Raw genomic sequence first — 25,071 nt, 5'->3', positions numbered from 1 at the left:
GTCACAATATTTGATGTTTAAGGTCCGTACCGGCGAATGGCTGGGCCTCGGCAGGCGGATACAAATGAACGAGACTGGGTGGACGATTTTGCGGATACTCTCACAGAGGTACAACGATGACGTGGCTAAGGAATTCGTGAAGCTCAAGTCGGAGACCAGACAGGAGGACCAGTCGTCCGTGCAGGGGTCGTAAACGCAAAACCGACGTGGGTATTCGTCGCCAATAGTCTTCCAGTGAAAACTAAAAAATTAAGACTAGTTAAAACAATAGATTAAGTTCGATATATTATTGTACAAAAAAAAAAAATGAAAATCGATCGAGTAAGAGTTGTGAATAGTAATAACGTAACTGCAAGGGCACAGGCATAATGGAAGTTCATGTTTCCATTATTATTGTATTATAGTCGGAAAAGTAATAGTTTCGAAGCGAAATAGTAACGTTGGCCCTTTTCGTATTCATTTTTTGTGTAGAAAAAAATATACACGTTCATGGCAATAAATTCCGAGAGCAAAAAAAAAACACATTAAAAATTGACCAACATTTTGAGTTTTAAACAAATCAACGGGACCACTCTCAAATTAAAAATTAATTATTCAATTTAATACACTGCAGCAGTGTTGGTTGTAATGATAAATTGTAAAACTTTCTGTGTGCGGTAGATGCCCGGTGTACCGGGGCGTTTGGATGGAATAGGGTGAACACCACTAATTTTAAGGTGGCTTTGAATATTTTAATATTCAAACATTTGTTGTTCTAAATTCGCAGTACAATATTTAGGTAAATTAAAACTATTCTACTGTTTAAAATGGGGGACACGATAATAATAATATGATATACATGGTGCGCCATGCCGCAAATGCCGAAATCTACCTACCTACCTACCTACCTACTGTAATATACCTGTTATTAAATGCGCTCTGTTGTTTTTAACAAACCAATATTTTTGTACAAAAAATGACATTCCATACCAACCGCGGTAATGTCGTTTATATATCGTTACCTATTCCTAGCACTAAATAGGACGCAACTACAATATTCTGCACACCAATGATACATAATAATATAGAATAATATAATATATTGTATCGAGATGATGGGACGTCATTTTTTCTCCGGAAGTCCCGACAAAATATTATGTATTGTTGTCGCCGTTATTGTCGTTGTTGTTTTTTGTTGTTGTTGTAGTTGTTGTTGTTGTTGTTGTTGTTGTTTCGGTCGGGCCTCTACTCCGGACACCTCTGACCGACGGCAAATCGTTAAGCCAAACCGCTTGTAATCGATCCGCAAAAACCGATTTCCATCCGGTCGGGTGCGTGATTGCGGAACGCATTATCGTTTTTATCTCTTATATATAATAATATGTTATATTATTCTGCAGGTGATCATGTCTATTCCAATACTCTGACTCAAGTATATATTATTATTATTATTATTGTGTAACGTACATTTCCTTGGACTCGACGACTTGATAATACGAAATTTCGGTCATTTTATTGTGAAACATTGAACATAAAAGCTGTACGGTCATGTTTAAACATAATCCATCGTTATACCTACCATCGCCTATACCTATTATATTACCCATATTTAAATGCTTTAAACTATTGTGCAACTCTAATAATAGCATTAAACTACCTTACACGTGTTATATACATATATATACATATATATATATATATTGACTAATAACGTCTTCCATTACATCATGTTGTTTTCTTCTAGTACGCGTCCATTTTGTTGATTTCGTGTAGAGAGATTACTTTGTCGTTCTTGTTTTCATTCCATTCGCTCGGTTATTTTCTTGTAATTTTACATAATATTTTCTTAGTGTCGTTAAGTAATTTGCATTGTAATCGTTTAACACTATTCGTTCTTGATTGATTTTCTAGGCTATTGAGCATTTTACGGATATAACATTTTACAACTTCCCGACAAACTCTGAGTAAACTATAATACTACGTGTCAGCGGGAAAATAATAATAATAATTATAATAATAGGCCTCATTCTTATACCTACTCTTATTCCAAATTCGCATTATTTACTTGGTAATATTCAACATTTTTGGGAAACACCTATTTTTTTATTCAATAGGTTATAATTCATATTATATCCGTCCTAATACCCAATTATATTATTGGTCAAAAGGGTTTCACATGTAATATTGTTTTCACAGCAATAATTAATTCGTATTCGTATTGTAAAAAAATATATTTAACCCAACGCATAGTTGAATATTATTTACAAAATAAAATGTGATAAAACATCGATATATTCAAATTATTTTTTATCAATTGTACTGTAAATTAATGTTAAAAACCAATATTTATTAATATTATAACAATATGTGTATATTATATGAATTAACTATTTAAGCTAGCAAAACTATTGTAAACTACATGATGTGCAGGTGGCCTACGTTGAAAACTTTATACAAGATTTTGTTTCAAAAGTTACCTTCCAAACTCTTATCCAAAACACTCGTTATGTTTATTATGTTAATTTCCCAAACCCAACCAACCATACCATACATATCGATCGATCGTTTCTTATTTTATGTTGCTATAAATAATTATTATATTAGTATTGTGCTAATGATAATATTAATCTATTAATTTATTGCTATAATCATGTTTGTAAGTTCAAGTATAGGGGCCTTTATTTTTTATATTATATATAACTTAGACGTTGAATATTTTAGTCGAATCTGTTAAACTTCGGTTTTAGATTGTTATAACAAACATTTACTATATATCGTCATTATGATTAACCAGGGTAAACGTATTAAGCAATGTGTTGTTTTTGTATTAATATTTTATTGTAATTATGCACTTATAATAATTTTTTAACATTTTTTTTTTATATATAATATAATATATACCAAATTCGGTTTCTATACAAACATTTATAAAAAAAAAAAAAAAAAGAATGAAATGAAAAAAAACGCAAGACAATATGATAATTATATTGTTTGAACCGAAACTATTTATTGTGTTACTGCCCATAACGTAATTTTTCGGTGTACTTTCAAACGGTGTCTATGAAAAATTATTAACTTGTCTATGCTCCTCTATTATCTTAGTCTTATACTTGATATTATTATTTTTGATTTCATTCAAAACGAGTAAGTTATTAATATTGTTATATTTGATTTGTAAAGATAAATGAAATCAACAATAATACCTAATCATCTATATATTTAAGCTGAATAAAGTGCGCTTTTTGTCTATACTTCCTAATTTAAGTCCTCCTCGTTGTTTTTAATTTATATAAACGGTGTGGCATGGTAACGATAATAATATACTGATAACAACAGCCGCGCCCGTCACCATAATACCCATTTAATCATTATTATTATTATTATTATTAATATTACTGTTGTTGTTGATGTTGTTATTATTATTATTACACTGTTATTATCATTACTAATGCCTGCCACTCTACCTTATTATTACTACTATATACTATACGAATATATAATATATATATACATATATTTTTAATTTATTGGAGAATTCCTTTTTAAAATTCATATCTCTCGTACTTTTTAAACATAATAATATAATATATTGTATAACTTGTGCATAATACAATGGAAACTTGACATTTGTACGTTGTATACTTACATTACTTGTTGAAAATAAACTGAGGTTTTTGTTAAACATATATAAATCTACTTAGTGGCGCCCAGTCCATATGCAAAGTATACCGACCCAGAAATACCTTTATAGATTTCGTAGGTGGTGGGTGTCTATGCCTGAGAAAATTAAATCTTAAAACAACTTAAATTCATAGATATTTCGATGATAATATCCATATTAACAGGTACAATTTTTGAAGTGAAACTTCTTTAGGGGCGGTAGTGAAAGTCGGATTCATGCGGTCGGCTGTTGTGACCAAAAAGGGTTACAGTCGTGACTTTCTAGACACTAAGCGTCCAATCAGACAGTCGGATTTTGCTGTGAGGTCACGGTGTTTCTTCTAGAACAGAAAATAGATGACGTATCATTCACCTTCTAGATCCCTTTGGTTACTAATTTTACCATCGTCCATCAGGTTAAAATCGAAATTGTTCAGTGATGCCCTCGTGGCCACTTACTAGGATAAAAAACGAAAATACCCTTTCACTTGTTATGTAAAACCGCTTAGTGGTTTATAACCACCTTAGTGGCAACTAGCTCCCTGCGGTTACCCCAGTTGAGTTGTTTGAATCATGTGAATCTAGGTGGCTGTTCACCAGAAAATATGGTGGAGCAGGCGAACTGGCCGAACAGGGTGAACTGACCGGTCGCCGAAAAATGTCACTGTCCGTTTACCGCAATCTAACTCTACATAATATAAATAAATCGGTCGTCTGTTTGGACCCTAAGGTTTCTGTAGTAATAAAAAATAATCAACTTGTCTTATCTTTGTAAAATAATAGTAAGTTAGTTTAAAATTTTATTTTTTTATTTTTTCATAACAAATTTAATATTTGACAGTGATGAACCTCTTTTTAAAACCCTCTGTAAAGAAATTTCACTTCATCAGTGTATACTAATGCAATTTTCAATAAGCACGATTTTTTGGGGGGGGATTGGCCCAACTAGAATACTTCATGTTGTGGTCGCTACACATTGGAAATAAGAGGAGAAGAATATTTAAAGGAAAATATTTAATAACTTTTGTTGGATGGATAAAAATATGTCTTTGGGCGCCACTGATTTTGACTATAATAATAATAATTTGACGATGATGACGCAATAATAATATAATACTGCTGTCGGGATGCGCTGCTGCAGTCTGTGAGTAATAAGGTAAGATTCCGAGCAAAATGCAAATGGCCTTGCGAAAGAATTGCGGTGCTAAATCTAGATTAATCGTAAACGAGAAGAAAATTGTACATTTGCAGAGCAGCGCCACTGTCAGACGTAATTAGAGTCAACTATAGGTGCGCATGTAAGTACCTATATTATAATAAATAATAATATGTATTAATAGGCTGTAGCTGGAACAAATTTTCGGGGCTTAAAACCAAACCGTTTATTTTCAGAATATGAAAACAATAAACTTTTAAAAAGTGTACTTAGGTATGCATACCTATAAAATGTTACAGCAATACGTCTAAAATAAGGATTTTTATGCTTCACCCTTGTGATTTATACAATTTTTAATTAAATATTTTTAAAGCATGAATTCTAGCAGTCTTTTTTCTTTTCGACACTATACGACCTACTTGGCCTAGTATTTTAATGGTAGAAAACCGGTTATGTAACTAATAATTTCGAAAGAAAAGATATATTTGAAAAAAATCAGAATTTGACGACATGTGGCGCGAACGGCGGCTATAGGATAGAACTATACATGGTACAAAACGCTACAATAGGGGAAGTTACGTCCTTAGATCTTACACTATAAATTTAGTTACACCTGCTATGCCGGTGCAGATTTGATGCCAAAATGACTGGAAAGCTAAAGCCTTGGTTATTAGTAATTACTTATTACTGTGCACGGGTGAATGACTGATAAGTGATAACCCAATCAGAATGACCAATCTGAATTAAGGGCATGCTCTTTTCATTATCGCTCCAACACGCTGACAAAGTCCTGCGCAACATGTGGCACTTTTATTTTTTTCATCTTTTCTTGTTATATTATAATATGAGCATCAGTAAGTTTAGGTTTCTAAACAGTAAACGGTTGCCTTAGAACGTAATTCCAAATGATTTTTACGAATACACACTCTATCAATGAATTTATAAATTGAATACACAGAGTGGCGTAGAGTTGGAAAAATTAAAACAGAAAAATAAACCTACACAATTCTAACGGTACATTTTTCGAGACCACAATATGGACTAGTTATAAACTTATAAATTAATGTTTAAGCCGGTTATAAAAGACTGATAACTAAGAAAAATAAACGTTGATTGAAAATACGTGAAAAATACAAGAATTTACAAAGAAATATACTCGTATGCTGAAAAATATTATTAGTAAACTTAGTACTCAGGAGTCAGGGAACGGGCGACTCTTTTTACGCCAGTCTGAAAAAATGATTATGGAAAAAGCTACAGAAAAAAAACCAAACGTAGAAAAAACATACTAACACATCCCATAAAATGACGGAAGGTTAGGGAAGAAATAATTAATTTAAGGAAGAAATTGGAGTGTATCGATACATTCATATATCGGGTCAATTTTGAGCGTTCAAGAAGTGACACGTGCAAATATACAAGCGATAATTACCGACCCGTATCGGACTTAAACTCCGATACGAGTCGGTACGACTCCCCATACGTATCAAATTTTGCTTCCTGAAAATTATGATTCTTTGTCTATAATGGGGGCCAAGCAATGTACAAATAGTGCATATTATGTGCCACATGAAAAAAAAATGTGACTGTCCCATTCAATTGTAATGATTAGAGCTAGGATTTTGGTGACTTTTGCATTTTTTTCCTCAAAGTGTTATACAATTCTAACCAAAAACTAAATTTGTTTCGTAATATAACAATTAAAATATGTAATTTTTAGGAGTTTTTTGCATTATTTGTGTTAAATGCATTTTATAACATTTTTAAGGTCATTTTTACGTAATATTACAAATATTACGTTCATTTTGTGTATTTAAACTAATTGTTGTTTATTTTAAGCTTTTTTATTATGTGTTGTAAAGGTAATCCCAATTAGTACCCATAGGCAATTACCTACTCCAGTCCATTGATATTGAAAAAGTAATATATATATATATATATATATTGTCGATTTATCCGATAAGATGTAATATCGAACGAACCCATAACTATTTAGGTATACAATAGTAGCTTTAGTAGTGAATTCGACACGTACCTATGTGGTTCTACCGATCTTAACTGTACAAAATGCCAAAAATTAAGTCAACAGTAGGAAGCCGTTTACGTAGTTTTGTGAGCGAGTTTGGCGCCGATATTTTTTCTACTGACTGTATGGTGCTTTTTTGTAAAGTTTGTAACGTTGCAGTTGCCTCCGAAAAAAAATTTACAATTATTCAACACATCAGTGGAGATAAGCATGCTCGTGGAATTCAACCAAAACTGAATGAAGTGAAACAAAATAATCAAGTACTATTATCTAATTTAACAAATAATAGTGATCAATCGTCATTTAATTTAGAGCTTTGTGAAACATCATTAATAGCTAATATTCCACTTGCTAAATTAAATAACACAAATTTTAGACATTTTTTAGAAAAATAAATAAAATTTAAAATCCCAGACGAGTCTACATTGCGTAAAAATTATGTTGAAAAATGCTATTTAAATACAATACGAAATATTAGACACTGTATGTAGACGATAAAAAAATTTGAGTTAGTGTAGATGAATCGACAGATGTTGAAGGCCGTTGTGGTAGTAAATATTATTATTATTTGTACCCTGGAAGCAGAAAATTCAGGAAAAATATTTTTGTTATATTGTGATGTCTTGGAAAGAACAAATCATTCAACCATTGCAAAAGCGTTCGATAAAGCCATGTTTACATTATATCCTGAAGGAATAAAACACGATAATGTCCTCATTTTTGTACCTGATGCTGCCCCATATATGGTGAAAGCAGGAAGAGCCATTTGCACTCTGTATTCAAAAATGGTGAATTTTACCTGTGTGGCGCATGCAATTCATAAAGTTGCGGAATAAATAAGATCAAATTTTCAAGATATCAATAAACTTATAAGTTGAGTAAAAAAAAATATGTTTAAAATCACCATATCGTACACAAATGTTTAAAACTCTTGCTCCACGAATTCCATTGCAACCCGAACCCATAATCACGCTATGTGGAACCTGACTAAAAGCTGTAAATTACAATTGTGAGAATTTTTCTTATGTAAAAAAAGTTATGAACTTGAATTAAATCATGATGATTTGACTACTATAAAAGAAGCGAAAGAACTTACGTCTAAATTAGTCCTCTTTTCGACTTGCCAACCGTCGGCTTTAATTTCTATAATCTATTGCTATATATAGTATGAATGCAGTAATTAAAAACTTAATAAGAGAGTAATTCTGGTGAAACCCCGGGAAAAGATTGTCAGAGTATAATAACAAAATAATAATGTTTGAATACAAATTTTAGTATCATTGCTTCTGCTGAAAATTTTAATATGAACTTAGTTGTTCCCTCATTATTTTTACACAATTAGAGTTATAAAATATGATAATATATTATTTGATATCAGTTTCTCTCAGTGCTATCAAAAAAAAATGTTATTAGATCACAGTTGTCAATTCTAATATAAAATTGAAATTCTAAGTTATTATGCACTACAAAATCCGTGCCTCACACTAGCTTCTCAGTCAGTATTGAAAAATTACTAAACATATTTATTTTGTTATTTTATTCCACCAGCTTTTTTAAATTTAAAGTCACTCGATAAGATACTATTAATATAATATCACAATATTAACTAAGGTTTTGTTTTCTTCGTCCTACTGTGAAATAATAAACTGTTTTATGCATTTGAAGGTATACTATAAGTCCTAATATTTGTTTTTATTAATTTCGTGTAGAGATGCCTACATGAAACCCCTTAAAAACCAACTGTGCACTCAATACGGTCACACCATCGCCACCAATTGGTGGAAAAAGGTAACAATTGATTATGAAAATAAAAAAATACATACATTTATAATAAATGTGTAAAGTGATAACATATTATCCACACATTTTTTAATATATTAGTCAAAAAAAAATATTACAATTTACAACCATAAAAAAATATTTTATAAATCATTTGATAGTATGAAAAGGTCCCAATGCTATCTACACAAAGAATTTCCAATACTCCATAAAAATGTACCTATATTACTCTTTGTTATACCACGAGTAGTTATATTGTATTTAATACATTCAAATATCATACTACATTACTACCACCTATACAAAGATGAAGAGTAAAAGATATGTTTTATTATGTTTTCACATAATTTTATGAAATAAAAACAACAAGATTTTTCAAAAGAAATACATTTTTTATACTTCAATATTTTTAAATGTTAAACCTATTAAATATATACCTATTAACATATATGCAGCTTACCTTCCTCCTCGCCATACTATTACCCATAACCAACTTAACGACTTCTTCAACACACTTGGACAAAAATTTATTATAGGGGGTGATTTTAACGCAAAACACATACAATGGGGCTGCCGTACAAATAATCCTCGTGGTAATACCCTCAAAACTCTAACCTACGTCAAAAACTATAAAATACACGCCCCTCCTTCTCCGACCTACTGGCCCTCTTCACCCAGAAAAAGCCCGGACATTCTCGACATTTTCATAACAAAAATTCCAAACGGGCTATATACCACAGTTACCAACTTAGATGACCTTTGTTCTGACCATTCTTCTGTCATCTTCACAATTGATACAGCTCCTCGTTATAAACCCGATAGACCTAGTCTTATCCAAGGCCAAATGAACTGGGATAAATTCAAATCATTACTTGAAAGCCAAATCAACCTAAAAGTTAGTTTAAAATCCACTGTCGATATTGATGACGCTGTTAACCATCTAATCAAATCAATACAAGATTCAGCTTGGTCTTCCTCCTCTCCACTTCCTCCTAAAGACCACGCTAGGAACTTACCCTTACATATTAGGGTCCTAATTTCTGAAAAACGAAAAGCCCGATCTATCTGGCAAAGAACTAAATACCCCTCTGATAAACGTAAATTTAACAACCTCTCGAATAAACTAAAACGAACATTGGCCTCAATTAGATCAGAAAACTTTACGAGGAATCTTGTTTCCCTATCTACTGCCGATAATTCACTGTGGCAAACCACAAGAAAAATACTCCGCTCCCGACCTCATGTACCTCCTCTGAAAAAAGCTGATGGATCATGGGCCATCACTGATCTGGAAAAAGCAAATATATTCTCCCGCCACCTCGCCACTACCTTTCAACCACACAACAATTTATGCCCAATTCAAATCGAAACAGTAAACCGCTCCCTACTCTGCGCTCTACCTATGACCCTTCCACCTAAACATATTCGCCCGAGCGAAGTTGAACATGCAATACAGCAATCTCCTCGTCGTAAAACCCCAGGTTATGACCTAATTACATCTGAAGTAGCAATGAAGTTACCCAAAAAAGCTTTACTAATGCTCACGCACATATATAATTCTATGCTGAGGCTCTCATATTTTCCAGTCTTATGGAAGTTCTCTGTAATTATCATGATTCTCAAGCCAGGAAAACCACCAGACTCTCCTAAATCTTACAGGCCAATCAGCCTTCTTCCATTATTTTCAAAAATCTTTGAAAAAATTATCCTTAAGCGCATCCTACCCGTCATTGAATCCAACCTGCCTAACAACCAATTTGGTTTTCGTCATAATCACTCAACCATTCACCAGATCCATCGCCTAGTTGATAACATTTCCTACGCTCTGGAAAAAAAGCTAATATGCACAGGTGTATTCCTCGACGTGGCGCAAGCTTTTGACACCGTCTGGCATGAGGGACTCCTCCTTAAGCTTAAAACTTTTCTCCCCCCCTACTACTATTTGCTGTTTAAATCCTACCTTAAAGACAGACACTTCTCTGTCCGTTCAGGATCTGCTATATCCGAAATATTCCCGATCTGTGCTGGTGTTCCCCAAGGAGCAGTTGCAGCTCCATTACTATTCAATCTATTCACATCTGATCAACCTACTACTGACTATACCATAACTGGGGACTTTGCCGACGATAAGGCACTCTTGGCTCTCCACACAAACCCTGAAACTGCCTCAAACTACATCCAAAACCACCTAAATCTCTTATCAATATGGTATAAAGATTGGGGGATAAAAGTCAATGAAACCAAATCCGTCCACTGTACGTTCACGCTTCGGCAAGCTGTTTGCCCTCCTGTGTACCTTAATCACCTTCCACTTCCATCTGCCCAAAACGTTCGCTACCTAGGTCTTCATCTAGACCGCCGGCTAACCTGGGCAACGCATATCCACACAAAACGGCTTGCTCTAAATAATCGGACTCGTCAATTACGCTTTCTATTAACTTCAAAACATCTAAACCTTAAAAATAAACTTCTCTTATACAAATTACTTCTCAAACCAATATGGACATATGGCATCCAACTATGGGGTGCTGCCAAACCCTCCAATATTAATAAAATTCAAACTTTTCAATCAAAATGTCTTCGAAAAATAACTAATGCCCCATTTTATGTCTCTAATGATACTCTCCATAAAGATCTTTCCATCCAAACTGTCAAAAACGTTGCCAAGTCCTTCTACAAACGCATGCACACCAATCTTCGCAATCACCGCAATCCCTTGATTTCAGAACTATCTATCCCCACTATTCCTGGTGACCCCAGAAGGCGACTAAAACGAACGTGGTGTCGTGATTTACTTTCAGACTAACCTCCACCAACACATGTCATGAAGTCCCATCAATGGATGGTCTCTTCTCTCACGCCCCCTGTCTGAATTTTTGTAAATAATTGTAATTATCAACCCGTTGTTTATTACCTTATTTTCATCTTTTCTATATTATTCTATTCTAATATCACTTGTGCTTATTGTAAACCTTAATTTACAGATTGTACAATTCTCTTGTTTAAAAATAAAAAAAAAAAAAAAAAATTAAATATAGATGCATTTTTCTTACGGGGATTGGTTATCCGCCGTTTTTAAGTAGTAAAATCTAAACAATTGCCATGTGCATTTGGGCCGTGTATACGTGTGCGTAGTAAGTGATCACATTACACACTTTAATTATAAATGCAATTTATAAAAAATAAATATAATTAATATAATTAATAATTACAAATGTATGTATTTTTTTTAATTTTTAAAAATTGTTCTTTTTCCGTTTTTTTTTTTTTTTTTGTTCTTTTTCCTTGGTATTTTTTTCGAGATTCCTTTAATCGTGAGGTAAACTCAATTCACTCTTGGGTTGTAACTTGTGAGTCGGGCGTTTCATTGCATCATCCTGTTCAAACGTGATTTGCAACAATTTACTGTTATCAATTATACAACACGAACACGACGTTACGATAACTATTATTCCTGTTATCAGAATTCAATAAAAAAAACCACGTACTTATCTCATTCTGTTGTCTGTGCGACCGTGTCCCGCACTCCTGTCCTGGGACTTGAACTTTGAACATAACAACAACAACTCTCCCGATATCTGATTGTTGGTTATTATTTTGTGTTTACGACTTCGGTATTTACGCCGTGCACCGCGGTCGTCTCCAGTTTGATATTCGTGTCGAGTTGTTGTAGCTGTTGAGTTCGTGTGAATACGTCTAACTCTGCACATCGCAGTTAGGTATTTATTCGGTTTTTTAAGCGACGAGTAAATTTCGCTGTGGCCGTCCGATCTTACCTCGATCTAACGATGAACAGCAGCGACAGCGATGATTTGAACGAAGAATTTTTAACCGACGACCATCAAAATTTCTTATCCCAAGGTTAGTATCCCAAATAAAAAATATGTCCATTACCTACAAATTACAACATTATAATCAGACATTATTTAGGTTACCTGTGGAAAGGTTTATTATTTTATATTTCTAACTCCTATAGAGTGGTGTCGATTATATTATGAATATAAATAATAAATGCATACAATGTGTATTCGTACGATTCATGTATTTGCGTTAGTTTATCCCATCAAATAGCAAATTAAAATGTTTAAACGTTAAATTTTCACATGCATAAAATTACATGTTAATTATTGACTGCCTGTATAAAATACCAAGCCGTATGACAATAGGTACTCTTGACTACACTATACAGATGACTCCGAATATTTTCAATAATTATAAAATTTTTTCTTCTATTTAAGCTTAACAGTTCAGAATCAATTCTAAGATATGTATAAAAATATATATTAGGTATCGACATTTCAGTATGAAATTAAAAACTGAATGAATCAATATAATTTATGAAGAAAAGTTAGTAGTTATACCTAGCAGTAATTCAACTTTATTTTAAATCCCCGCTTGTTAGATTATCAAAACTATAATTTTCATTAGCCAGTCTTTGAATGAAACAATTAACATACCTGTGTCTTTATAATTTTAATTTTTACTGAAACATTTGTTATATTTTTGTAATTGGACATCTATGCTAAAATATAATATATTCATTCTGTGAACACTCAATAAACCTAGGTTACATAAATATCAAAAATATGTTGTAATTTTATGTTAAATTACATCTTATGTTTGTTATTCCCAGTAAGCATAGAAAACTGTTCAAAATAATTTAACTTATGATAAAATGTTAGTAATATACCCAGTAATATATATTTTTCAATATACTATATTTCTACTTGTCCATTTCAGATTTAGAAATTTTCTATCTGCTTTTTTTTAGGACAAGATACTCAAGATGGGGTGGAAATGGTCACATTGGACAATACAGACGACTCATCAAATCAAGGAGAAGTGTATGAACTTAAATTTGGCAAACCACTTAGAGAACAAGATAGATTCCTTCCTATTGCTAATATTGCAAAAATCATGAAAAAATCCATACCAGAGGGTGGAAAGGTTTGTTTATAAATTAACAATATTATACCTACTGCATACTTACAAGTACCTAACAATATTAATTACTATTATTAGATAGCAAAAGATGCTCGAGAATGTGTACAAGAATGTGTTTCTGAATTTATAAGTTTTATAACCAGTGAAGCTAGTGACAGATGTTTCCAAGAAAAACGTAAAACTATTAATGGAGAAGATATTCTTTATGCAATGTCTAATTTAGGTTTTGACAATTATGTAGAACCATTGAAACTGTATTTGCAAAAATATAGAGAGGTAATATTATATTTTTTCCCTGTTAAAAAATAATATTCATTAATACATGATATTGAAATGTTTAAAGGCTACAAAAGGAGACAAATCAATTGGAATTGAAGAACTGTCGGATGACGTGTTTTGTAAGTTTTTTTAATTCCCCCTGGCTTAATTTTGTTCTATAAAATATTAATTTTTAATAATTTATTGTTTTGCTTATGTACATAGCCAATGACACAAGTTATACAAAAATATTTGGACAAAACAGTCAAAGTGAATCTGTCATTTACTACCAAGATCCAATTCAACAATTCCACATAGTATAGTTAATTTAATTCTTTTTATTACTTTGTCATTAGACTGTAACTATACATGTTCAAAAAAAAAGTTATTGCACTATTGTAGCTTTAAGATATAATCTGTAAAGGATATTTTATATACTATATAAATTGATCTACACTTCGATTTTTTTTTTTATATTTCTTACTGGAAAATCTATTAACACATTTAGGCAAATTCATTATAGGTACTATAAGAATCCTTAAATCAGTGTTTCCTAACATTTTTACCACCACGGACCACTTTGACAATATTTTATAGGTCCCAGACCACCTCAATTTTACAAAAACTAGGAAGACCTTTTTTTTTCTTTTTTTGTCATCTACAAGAATTTCTATCATGTTCCTAAATAAGTCGTAATGTTTTTTGCTATTTAAAAAAAAATAATAAATAATTTGTAATAAAAATTGAAGAAAAAATCTATGATACCGCAAACCACCTTTGAACTGGTTGGAAACACTGCCCTAAATAGTATAATATAATTGTATATAGAATTTGTAGTGTGACTATTTTTTATTGATATCTCAAAAAGTTCATTGGGTTAAAATTAAATAATAATAGTAATTAATTATTACAATAACTCAACTTCCATTTAAATTTACAAAACAACATTCAAATAATTTTTTGTTCAATATTTTACTATTACAATATTCTAAAATGGTAATTAAAATACTTTCTATTCATGTAGAAATAATTTAAAGCAAAGAAGCCTTGTTAATAATTAATCATAATATAATTTTAAAATGCATTAGTACAAAATAAATATTTTTCATGATAGTTGTATTATAAATTTGATACTGCAGATTTTGTCCCATACTTGAATAAACATGTTAAAGAAATATAGAGTCACTATTAAACTGCAAAACACCTTATCCCAAAATACATTATTTTAAGAACAAATCTATTTAATTGTACAATAATGTACATATTTCTAAGATTTTTCTATTTTAAAAAACTTGGTAAAAATTAATATTAGCAGCGAACATGACTTTTAAATATGATGTTTTATTTAAATTCTTAGGTTACAGTGACAATGTAATTAATAATAATTATGGCCCGAAACATGATGCATTTGCATCTTTTTTTTAATGCTTACATTCGAGGCTCATCTTAAGAGAAATTTGGTTCGTTGAGTATAGAATTTAATGATACAATTTTGATTTTGCATTTTAAGGGAATTTTATGATTTAATGTTATTTTTTATTATTTTTGTGGCATTTTACTCATTTTTATATTAATTTTTACAAATATTTGTATTATTTTTGTTGAAAGTTATACTTTATTTTCACACATTCAGTTTCCATCAGCTTGTTGATTATCGCCGTTCATTATCTTAGTTTATTGTCGCACTCTACGATAATTTAATAAGCTTTAGGTAAATACTATTTGAGGCTATGTGCACACGTGTGTTATTTTGAAGTACCGTTTCCGTAATGAGCTCCTTTAATTTTACTGATACACATAAAACATACAATAACGCATCAGTGTGATTGACGTTTTACAACATTGTGGCTTAGCTCCAATCACATCTGTAGAAGTCTAAAAAAGTTTTTCAACTTACAAAACTTTATTATCAGACAGTCGCAGACATTTTTTATTTTAATATTACACACATTATACACACTTTAAACGTTCAGTGTAACACATTTATTGTTTGGAAGTATTTACATAGCTTAAATTAAAATTTTGGTGAATATTTTATAAAGATCTTTAAACACAATCTCTGCTTTTTGGAAGTGTTGCAATAATGTCTAATTTCCTACATTTATAAAGTTACATTTTATGTATATGTACCCACCTATATTTTATTATTTTGTTTTAATTAATATGTAAGGATGTTATTGTTGCAATAAAGTTATTATTATTAAGTTCCGGACCCTAATAATAATACATAGTTATTTCATAGATTTGGTCCAACTAATATCAAATTATCCATATTGGCCAAATGGTCCAATCCATTTTTATTGAGTCAAAGCTATGAACTGGTTCTAAATTAATTGTTTTAATGTCAATAGCAAAAAATAAATAAGTTTGACATCTACGCTCATGTCTTTAACAATTAAATTAATAATGTTACATAAATAATAAATGAATCTCTCTTCTAATGTTAATACTACAAAAAAGTAGCATTATTGTTTTTATATAATAACAAATACTAACTAAAATTGTTATTCTTTGTTTAAATATTGAATTTCGTCCAAATCTTTAAATATCTATGAAAAAAAACCTTTCTTAGATTTTGGTTAGGTGTATTATGAACTACTTATGAAAATCTTTGTTATAATTTTTCAATCCTTTCACCTATAAAGATAAATTATATTAAATAGTGTAAACTACAAAATAATTTGCAAATTGTTGTGATTTTGATTAATTTTAAATGCTTAGGTATTAACAAATTTGTTTTATAATTGTCGACATTTTTAGTTTGTACATTATGCATTAGTTATGAGGAATCTTGTATTACATTTGTAAACCGTTTAGAGTTACACCAAAAACCAAAATCGATATTGTTGATAGCTGATTTTGCACGAAAATTCTCGTTGTAGTACATTTTGTTTTTTCAACAACTTTTATCATTTCTATTGACGAACATTAATTTTTTTTTACCCAACACTGAATAGCATTCATGTATATTGTATAGTATAGTATTGGAATACCAATAGGCTATAACTACCTATAGAAAGTATAAACTGGTTGTTAATCTATTTATAATTTGTATGATATAATTGTGTTAAATAAACACTATAACTATGGGTAAAAGAAGTGATTTTCTTCAGCGACCGATCAGTAAAACACCCTCTCAAAAATGACCTTAGTTCTTGAGACTAAATATCTCTACTAAACATGTCACAGTAACCGCTTTATCATGACGTTATGTCCTTTAATGTATAATCCTGAATAAACACGATATACAATATTGTGTAGGTATTTATCATCAATGTAAAGTTTACTGAAGGTGAATAATACATTTAAATTGGTAGGGAGAATTTTAAATTTACTTATTATCGCCTTTCATGGTTTAGGAACAACCACTAGAAAACATAACCATCCAAAGCATAGTCACAGAGTGAAATGGCCATGGCGTACGATTGTATTTTAAATTAAAGCGGGATGTTTACATCAGAATAGGGAAATCTGTGCAGCAAAATGCGTTTACAGTGCTGCCATTATAAGGAACATAAATAATTGTTATTGCACATTTTTCATACGACATAATCGTTTTACAATAATTCACCCATTGTACTTATATTATATTGAATAGGTCGCCGGGAATTTTTTTAAAACCCTAAATAAATTCCAAGTAATTTATAAAATCTTATTGGGGTGTAGGTAATTAATGCTATAAAAAACTGAACGGCTCTATAAATGACCTTAAAATTCAAAATAAGAACTTCTTATTCTGATTCATAAACATTTGAAACATATATTTAGTAAGACGAGCAACACATCAGCCAACTCTGAAAAACAATGCGTCAAGTGCATCGAAATCCCAGTCTTTATAATAAGTTTATTATATACTACAATAAATTGCAATTAAATGATTAATTCAATTGTATTAGATATGACATTGTGGCATGACTTTGGTTTATTTACATTTTACATTAGCACCAGCGGCACAACTACGGGGGTGCCCAAATGCCCTAAATTAAGTATCCCATCATGTTCCATGTCATTGTAATTTCAAATATCTATAGTTTAAACAATGAAATTTTATTTTCAAAAATTAATTATTATTTTCTTTTTCTTATTTTGCATTCTTATTTATTATATTATCATTGAATTATAATCATAAATTACAAAATGTAAATTTATAATCTTAGTAATTGTCTGAAGAGATTTATTAGGAGTTAAGAACATACTCAAAACAATACTACAATTCACAACGGCTACATTAGGGAAGGCCAAAATTATTATCAACATTTAATAGTGTCATTGAGTCATTTAAAAATATGAGAACAGCTAAAGCATTTTCACAATGATGGTTAAAACTAAAAATCTGTACAAATGTGTGAAAACATATGTAATATTGAACATGAACCATACAGGTATTAGTTAGCTTCTATATTCAATTCATCCTACGATTATGATATTTTAAAGTAAACTATTTAAAAATATAAGTTTTTAGGGTCAAAACAAAAAATAACTCAACCAAATATTTTAATAAATTTCCATTTGGAGACCATTACTTGACTTAGCTGATGACATTGTTCCAGAAGAAATATTGAACACATTTGATTTTATCGATAGGAAATTATGTTTAATACTTTATTTAAAAAAAAAAATAAAATGTGTTAAATTTTTTTTTCTAAAAATAGCATTGTGAATAACAATATAATCTAAATATTGGTAATATGAATATTAGGGGCCTATGTAAGCGATTCATAATTGTAGCTATTGTAGCACCTCCAAGATTTTAACTCTAGTTGCGCCACTGATTACCACATATTATAAAACATATGTAGTTTAAATAAATTTGTACGTAATATAAAGAATATCACTATGAAAGTATAATTTATAAGATCAATGTTTAAAATATTTTGTTATTTTATCCTAAATTAAATGATTTGTTTTTGAAAATTGTTTCCTCATAGAATTACCATTAAATTTTCTGTCGATTCCACAGCATGATGGAAACAAGTATTTAAATATGGCCCAATGTATTATTTGATCCCGATATGTGTTGAATCATATTGTTGACTTTTACAGTGATAACTGATAATTGAATTCTCTGAAAATATTAGGTTTTTTATATTTTTTTTTGTTTTATTTCATTAAACATTTTTGGTTTAATATTGGGTAATATAAACAGTGTAATGTGATCTGAACATTCTTTTGTTTCTTGGCACACTTCTCTATATCTTGACTCGGTTTTAATAGATAATAATTTCAATCTTTTTCTGTAATTGGTTTAAAACGTTGACTTGAACAGTCAACCAATAATTAATGACACACAATTTTTTTTTTTTTTACTGCAATCCAGCGATATAACTGGTTACTTCATCTAAATACGTGTCAGCCAATTTACAGATCATATTGTGTAATTTTGATCTTGTTCGACTGTAATAAAATCATCATTTTAAAATTTGAATTAACTGTTATTAGTTCAAAGTTAAGTAATTACATGGAAATCTTAACAATATAAGTATAAAAACAGTAATACCGTTAAAGTTCCAAATTCTTCAAAGCTGGGAATCAATTTGACAACTTCCTTCGCTAAGCTCGCTACGTCGCGGTGGTTGTGATAACGTTTGGCACAGATCAAATTATACAACTGCTTTTAAAATATATACCTATGCGTAAAAAAATAGTTGCAAATCAGATCTGTGAACATTATCCGAAACAACCACCACGTGATAAGAGAAACGGTGGTACATCATGACCAAATATAGGAATTCGCTTGTGGAGCCTGCTGCCGCATCACCCACTCACCCGTCAAACTCGTCGCGGCCGCACACACCACACGGGCACGTGACCGCACAGCTGGTTAACCCACGGTGGCGGCGGGGGGTCACGACAGTCGTCCGAAAAAGCGAATACGTCACCGGCAGCAGCAGCTGCTGCTGCAGCAGTACGTAGTTGTTATCGTGGAAATACCGAAACAACGGAGCAACTCGGTCCCCGCCACAAGTGAACGAGTTCGGGCAAGATGACGGTGGGGAACGTCGACCGCGTCCGGGGCGCCTGCCGCGCGCGGCACGCCGCGTGCGTGCGCCTAAGCGTTTCGGGCCGTCGGCAGCCATCTTGTATACCGTACTCTGTTCCCGAACCACACGACCCCGCACAGCCATCCTTTTCTGATAACCCGCACGCACGCACGCACGCGGCGCGCGTCCACGGTAGTGGTGCAATAAGCGGACACACTGACGCACACACTCACACACACGTCACACACACGCGTAGAACAATTCGTGTGCGCGTCGCTGCTGGTGGAACCGAATCTCACCAGCTCTACACAACGACGACGACGACGACGGCGGCGGCGGTAAATATACACACGGCACAGATACCGCGACGTTAATATTATTACGGTCGTCGGTTGTCTCGCGCGTACGCGTTTTCACGGCACACGGTGGTTCGGGCGTAACGCGTTTCACGTACACGAGACACACACGGTTCGCGGTCGTCGACGCACACTCCTAAACACGACGACAAGAGCATCGACAGCGACAGCACCATCAATCACAGAATCGTCGCAAAATGGCGTTGAAACGTATCAATAAGGTGAGCGGTTGAAGCGCGTCCCATTTGTACCGTTGTTCATTGTCACCCATACATTTTTTTTTCGTTTTCCGTCATCCCCCCCACCCCCGATCAGCGTGGTTTGCGATCGCGGTGGCGTGTGCTCGGCGATGGCCGCGGTGTCCTTTCCCGTCGTTCCCGAGAGGTTTGCGCACTCGAGACGTATGTGGCGTCGCCCTCGTTCCCCGGATGTAAGTTCTTCTGGACCGCGGGTCGCGAACATAAGGTCCGGCCGGTCGTCGAACGACGATCGGTGGCTCTACGTTAGGTTGCACGATATCACTCGGTGGCTCTACTTTACCGATAACTCGGTGTCGGAGGTGCCTGAGAGTACCTTGCTTAGTCTACGGCTCTACGCTATACAATTCACTTAATATAATTGTCTTTTTTTATCTCAAGGTCTGATATCGACAAACAACAGTTGTAGTAATACATTCCTGACATCTCTCACTATTCAGTATATAAAATACCTACTCCACATTGGAATTGCGTAGAACACCAGTTGTATTGTTTAATCATATTTAACAAAGCAAAAAATAGAACGCAATCCAATGCATTATGTGACACTACCTATTGCTACAATACCATTGTTTGTCTTAAATAGTAACCAATTAATAAAATGTTTATGTTCTTCGTTCTCTTGAGCTTAATCCTAATCATTTCTATTAGATTTTATCTTGAGGATTAATAAAAAAAACCTATTTGTGTAATATCTTACAGGTCTGATTGCTCTTAGTTATATTCTAGTAAATTACTTTTACTGGTCACCGGGTTTCTCACAAAGCTATTACTTGGTATTAAACATATTTTCATACTTTCATTCACACTAAAACTAAATGAAACCTTACTACCTTTGCTTTAATTATATATATTTCAATAACCTCTAAACTATTAAATTTAAGAATTAAAAATGCCTAATAAGGTTATAGGGCCGATTAGCTTATGACTTTAATCTCTTCCATTGGTATATACTTTTTTGATTCCAAAAATCATATAAGCTTATAAGATTAAGTACATTATTATGTTCTATATTGATTCGTTGAATAAAATGTTTGTCTCTGAATTGATAAGGTACCTAATTTTAGGGAACATAAGTATACTATAAACTATCCATACCATTTTAATTTATACATGATATGCACTTTTACAATTTAATTAGACACATAAACTTATGTATTATTATTTCATTATTTATTTTACAATTAAGTACTATTTATTAACAATATCTTAATGACATAAAAATAAGTAATTGCCACTAACCGTTATTGTTAATTATATCAAAACAGATTTTACATATCATTCAATTTTAAATGCTAAATAAAATTACTTTTATTATTAGGTACTATTATTTCTTTGTCATGAGTAAGAATTTCCTATTTGTAATGTTTATTAACTGAAGTGAGTATTGCCTAAATATTTTCCAATTTCTAAAGTGCTCTATAATTTTTCATACCTATTTGTAAAAAAATATTTTTATTGTCTTAGTTTATAACAATACTTATATTCTTTTAACATTTAATTTTCGTGTCATCAATATTATATTATTATATTTCATATTATAAGTACCTATAACAGTTATATTAATTATAAAAATTGTTTTCAGGAACTTCAAGACTTAGGCAGAGACCCACCAGCACAATGCTCCGCTGGACCCGTTGGAGATGATTGTAAGTAAACTTTTTAATTTAAACATTGTGGTAATTTTATTGAATTTAATAATATATGTCCCTCGTCCTCAACCAAACTGCGTACAATATTTTATTGTTTATGTATTGTATGAAAAATTAAAAAATATCCCTTGGCATGTGTAATTCATCAAAAGTATAAAGTTATCTATACACTTATTGATTTTAAAATGTGTTTTATATGATATTAATTAACATTTTAACTCTTACTTGAAAATTATTTTATATTAAGCGGGTAGTTTTATTTTTGTACAATTTAAAGAACAATATTATCATCATCATCATATACACCTTCAAGGTCCAACGCTGCCATCACAAAATTCTTTCATTCTTCTCTATCTTGCCAAAACCTCATGAGCTCCGTTCTGCAGCTTTGCCAGATCTTTTATGATTGATCCTTCCCTCATACTGTATGTACCTGCTGGTGTTTTTTCTCTCATCTTTTCCATTAGTACCAGTTTTATGATATGTCCATCTACTCTCCATAAATGGCCCCTAACCATTCGTCTTCTACTTAAAGTATTTGAGAAAATTTTTGGAATTCAGTATTATGACTTCTTTATTATCACTATTTCTAAGTTATTTAAAGAACCCTACATTTTTCTCTTGAAGCTAATTAGAATGATGCTTTTCCATGTATTTTGCTTGTATAATAAACAAAAATATTTTGCTGTAAAATGTTAACGAACTTACTGAAAACAGTTAAAAAGAATATCAAATAGACTACCAGACGATGGTGTGCATCAGTCGCCCATGTCACTAAATAAATTGTAGAGGCTTTTAATCAACCGAAGCCACTAGTTTATTCCATGACAAAATATTGTTGTATTTGTTTTTATTCATCTATTTATTTAGAACTTGTAAACAATTACATTATAAACTGTAACCATAATGCCTATGTATTGTGTCTATATACACAATATAGTTAGATAATATGATATTTAAATATAATTGTATTTTATATTATATCTGATATGATTACTAATGGTCAGATTTGAATAAGTGATGTAGGGAATGTGAACATATTATTTCCTGGTGTGTTAAATACAAATTAAATTAACGAAAATAATAATAATAATTACACTCAAATGTATGAACCTATACTATTTACATGTACCATCTGGTTTCAAAATGTATTGAAATAATGTCTTTTTTGATTTCAGTATTTCATTGGCAAGCAACAATTATGGGACCAGTAAGTTATTACACATTTTTTTTATGATTAAAAATAATATACTTACATTTGTAGTTTTTGGTAGAATATTAAGAAGTATTTTTTATTTTATTTTTAGTTCAATCTTACATATCAACATTTAAATAATTTTTTTTGTTTTAGCCGGATAGCCCATACCAAGGTGGCGTGTTTTTCTTAACTATCCATTTTCCTACGGATTATCCATTCAAACCTCCAAAGGTTAGTGTAGTATTTAATTCATAAATATGAACTATTATTAACTTTTTCATTCAATATTTAGGTTGCATTCACTACTAGAATTTATCATCCGAACATTAACAGTAATGGTAGCATTTGTCTTGATATTCTACGGTCTCAATGGTCACCAGCATTGACCATATCAAAAGGTAAAAACTATTATATTAATAATTATTACTACTATCGTGTTATTAACTAAAATTATTTTATTCTAGTTTTGTTGTCAATTTGCTCGTTGTTATGTGATCCAAATCCAGATGATCCGCTTGTTCCTGAGATTGCTAGGATATATAAAACAGACAGAGAAAAGTACAACGAATTAGCCAGGGAATGGACCCGCAAGTATGCAATGTGATGGTTGTTTCAAAATATGTTGCCTGTCCGCCCGTCATCAGATAAACATTCTTTTTTTTTCGCCCTGTACAACTTCAAAAAGATCAATAAATACACTTTCAATCTCCAACTCATCTGGTAAAATAAAAATTATGGCCACCTTATGGAAAAATACTTTTTAGTATGATTTGGAAAACATTTTATTTATAATGCCTAAACATATACTTTTTTTTTTTACTTATCACTTTGTCAAAAAGTTAAATATTGAATGTGTAAGTGTCTCATAATATAGAGAACAAATTTAAAATAACATGGTGTTTATTTAGTAGTTAACTTTAATAATAATGCATATTATTTTTTTTTGGGATAAAAGTGTAATATATTCATGTGCTGGTGGCGATTGATAACTGCCTTTTTACCTACCCTTAAATAATTATAATATATATAGTTTTTCATTATTATTTATTTTATTATATTTTTAACTCATTTTTTAATAGTTAATAATCTACTTATTTCAAATTTAATATTTTTTGTTTGTATGCAAATTAAAATACCTTGGTTAATTGACCAATATTATATTAATCACCATCATAAAATTGCATACTAAACTCTGAGATAAAATGATAATTTCTTTTTTTTATTTAGTAAGAACGGTTTCATTTCACTTGCAACATTCAGTTATTAGTGCTCATAGATTATAATTTGTATAATGTTATTTTAATAGCCTAAAATGTTAAACATTCTTAATTTACCACAGATATTCTAAACTGTTACCATTGCTGTGATAATTATAGATGGTACATCTAGTTGCAAACAATGGGTCTGTTATTCAAATTTCAAACTTAAATCAGTTTAATATAAAACTGATTTGCAACAATTTTTCGACAATACATTTAGCCAAAACAATATTGAATATTTTAATACTTTTAACATGCTAAACAACAAATAAAATTATGTTTTATTAAATAAACAATAAGTCTTAAATGGTTTAAAAATTGATTTAATTCAACTGAATTATTATTAATTATTTCAATTAACTATTATTATTATAATTTTTTTTTTTTTTGTACTGAATGAAACATCCTATTTTGTTAAGTTGTTTGTTATGAATTTTGAAAACTCAGTATTCAATTTGCAGTGATGTAATGCACAATGCAGAATATGTTACAAGAAATTATTTAGGTGGTATTCCTTATTGTACTATGTTTACTCAGTCAATAAATTGAAAAGAAGTTTTCCCATA

The 25,071-nt window shown here is 31.2% G+C and overlaps 3 protein-coding genes and 1 long non-coding RNA gene across 13 annotated transcripts in view; 3 read left to right on the top strand and 1 right to left on the bottom strand.

The window, feature by feature from the left end:
- LOC111036794 (protein unc-13 homolog B) overlaps nt 1-3,243 on the top strand; it is a 175,027-nt gene extending 171,784 nt beyond the window's left edge. For 8 of the 9 annotated variants that reach the window (XM_022318986.1, XM_022318988.1, XM_022318987.1 and 5 more), the window contains one exon: nt 23-3,243. In XM_022318986.1, the coding sequence (XP_022174678.1) occupies nt 23-193 (171 nt within the window). In that variant the 3' untranslated portion in view covers nt 194-3,243. The remainder of the gene's footprint in view (nt 1-22) is intronic. The other variant, XM_022318979.1, reaches the window with a different exon arrangement.
- An 8,617-nt stretch (nt 3,244-11,860) lies between these two features.
- LOC111036793 lies at nt 11,861-19,874 on the bottom strand. Of its 2 annotated transcripts, none has more exons than XR_002604801.1 (4): nt 19,300-19,874; nt 18,737-19,196; nt 12,089-12,494; nt 11,861-11,977 (listed from the first exon to the last, which is right to left on the bottom strand). It is a non-coding gene; the product is annotated as an uncharacterized LOC111036793 (long non-coding RNA). The 2 variants fall into 2 exon arrangements; XR_002604802.1 differs by lacking the exon at nt 11,861-11,977 and adding an exon at nt 11,991-12,005.
- Nucleotides 12,093-14,264, top strand: LOC111036790 (nuclear transcription factor Y subunit B-4). Its single transcript, XM_022318977.1, has 5 exons — nt 12,093-12,461; nt 13,372-13,547; nt 13,623-13,820; nt 13,888-13,942; nt 14,028-14,264. The coding sequence occupies exons 1-5, from the start codon at nt 12,389-12,391 to the stop codon at nt 14,123-14,125; spliced, it is 600 nt and encodes a 199-aa protein (XP_022174669.1). The 5' UTR covers nt 12,093-12,388; the 3' UTR covers nt 14,126-14,264.
- Nucleotides 19,875-20,015: 141 nt separating the features above from the next.
- LOC111036791 (ubiquitin-conjugating enzyme E2-17 kDa) lies at nt 20,016-25,071 on the top strand. Its single transcript, XM_022318978.1, has 6 exons — nt 20,016-20,360; nt 21,982-22,045; nt 23,227-23,258; nt 23,400-23,477; nt 23,539-23,644; nt 23,711-25,071. The coding sequence occupies exons 1-6, from the start codon at nt 20,337-20,339 to the stop codon at nt 23,848-23,850; spliced, it is 444 nt and encodes a 147-aa protein (XP_022174670.1). The 5' UTR covers nt 20,016-20,336; the 3' UTR covers nt 23,851-25,071.

The sequence above is a fragment of the Myzus persicae genome, unplaced genomic scaffold (assembly GCF_001856785.1).
Source record: "Myzus persicae strain clone G006 unplaced genomic scaffold, MPER_G0061.0, whole genome shotgun sequence".
NCBI lineage: Eukaryota > Metazoa > Arthropoda > Insecta > Hemiptera > Aphididae > Myzus > Myzus persicae.
Note: the sequence above shows the minus strand (reverse complement) of the source record. Positions and strands in the feature narration are given on the sequence as shown.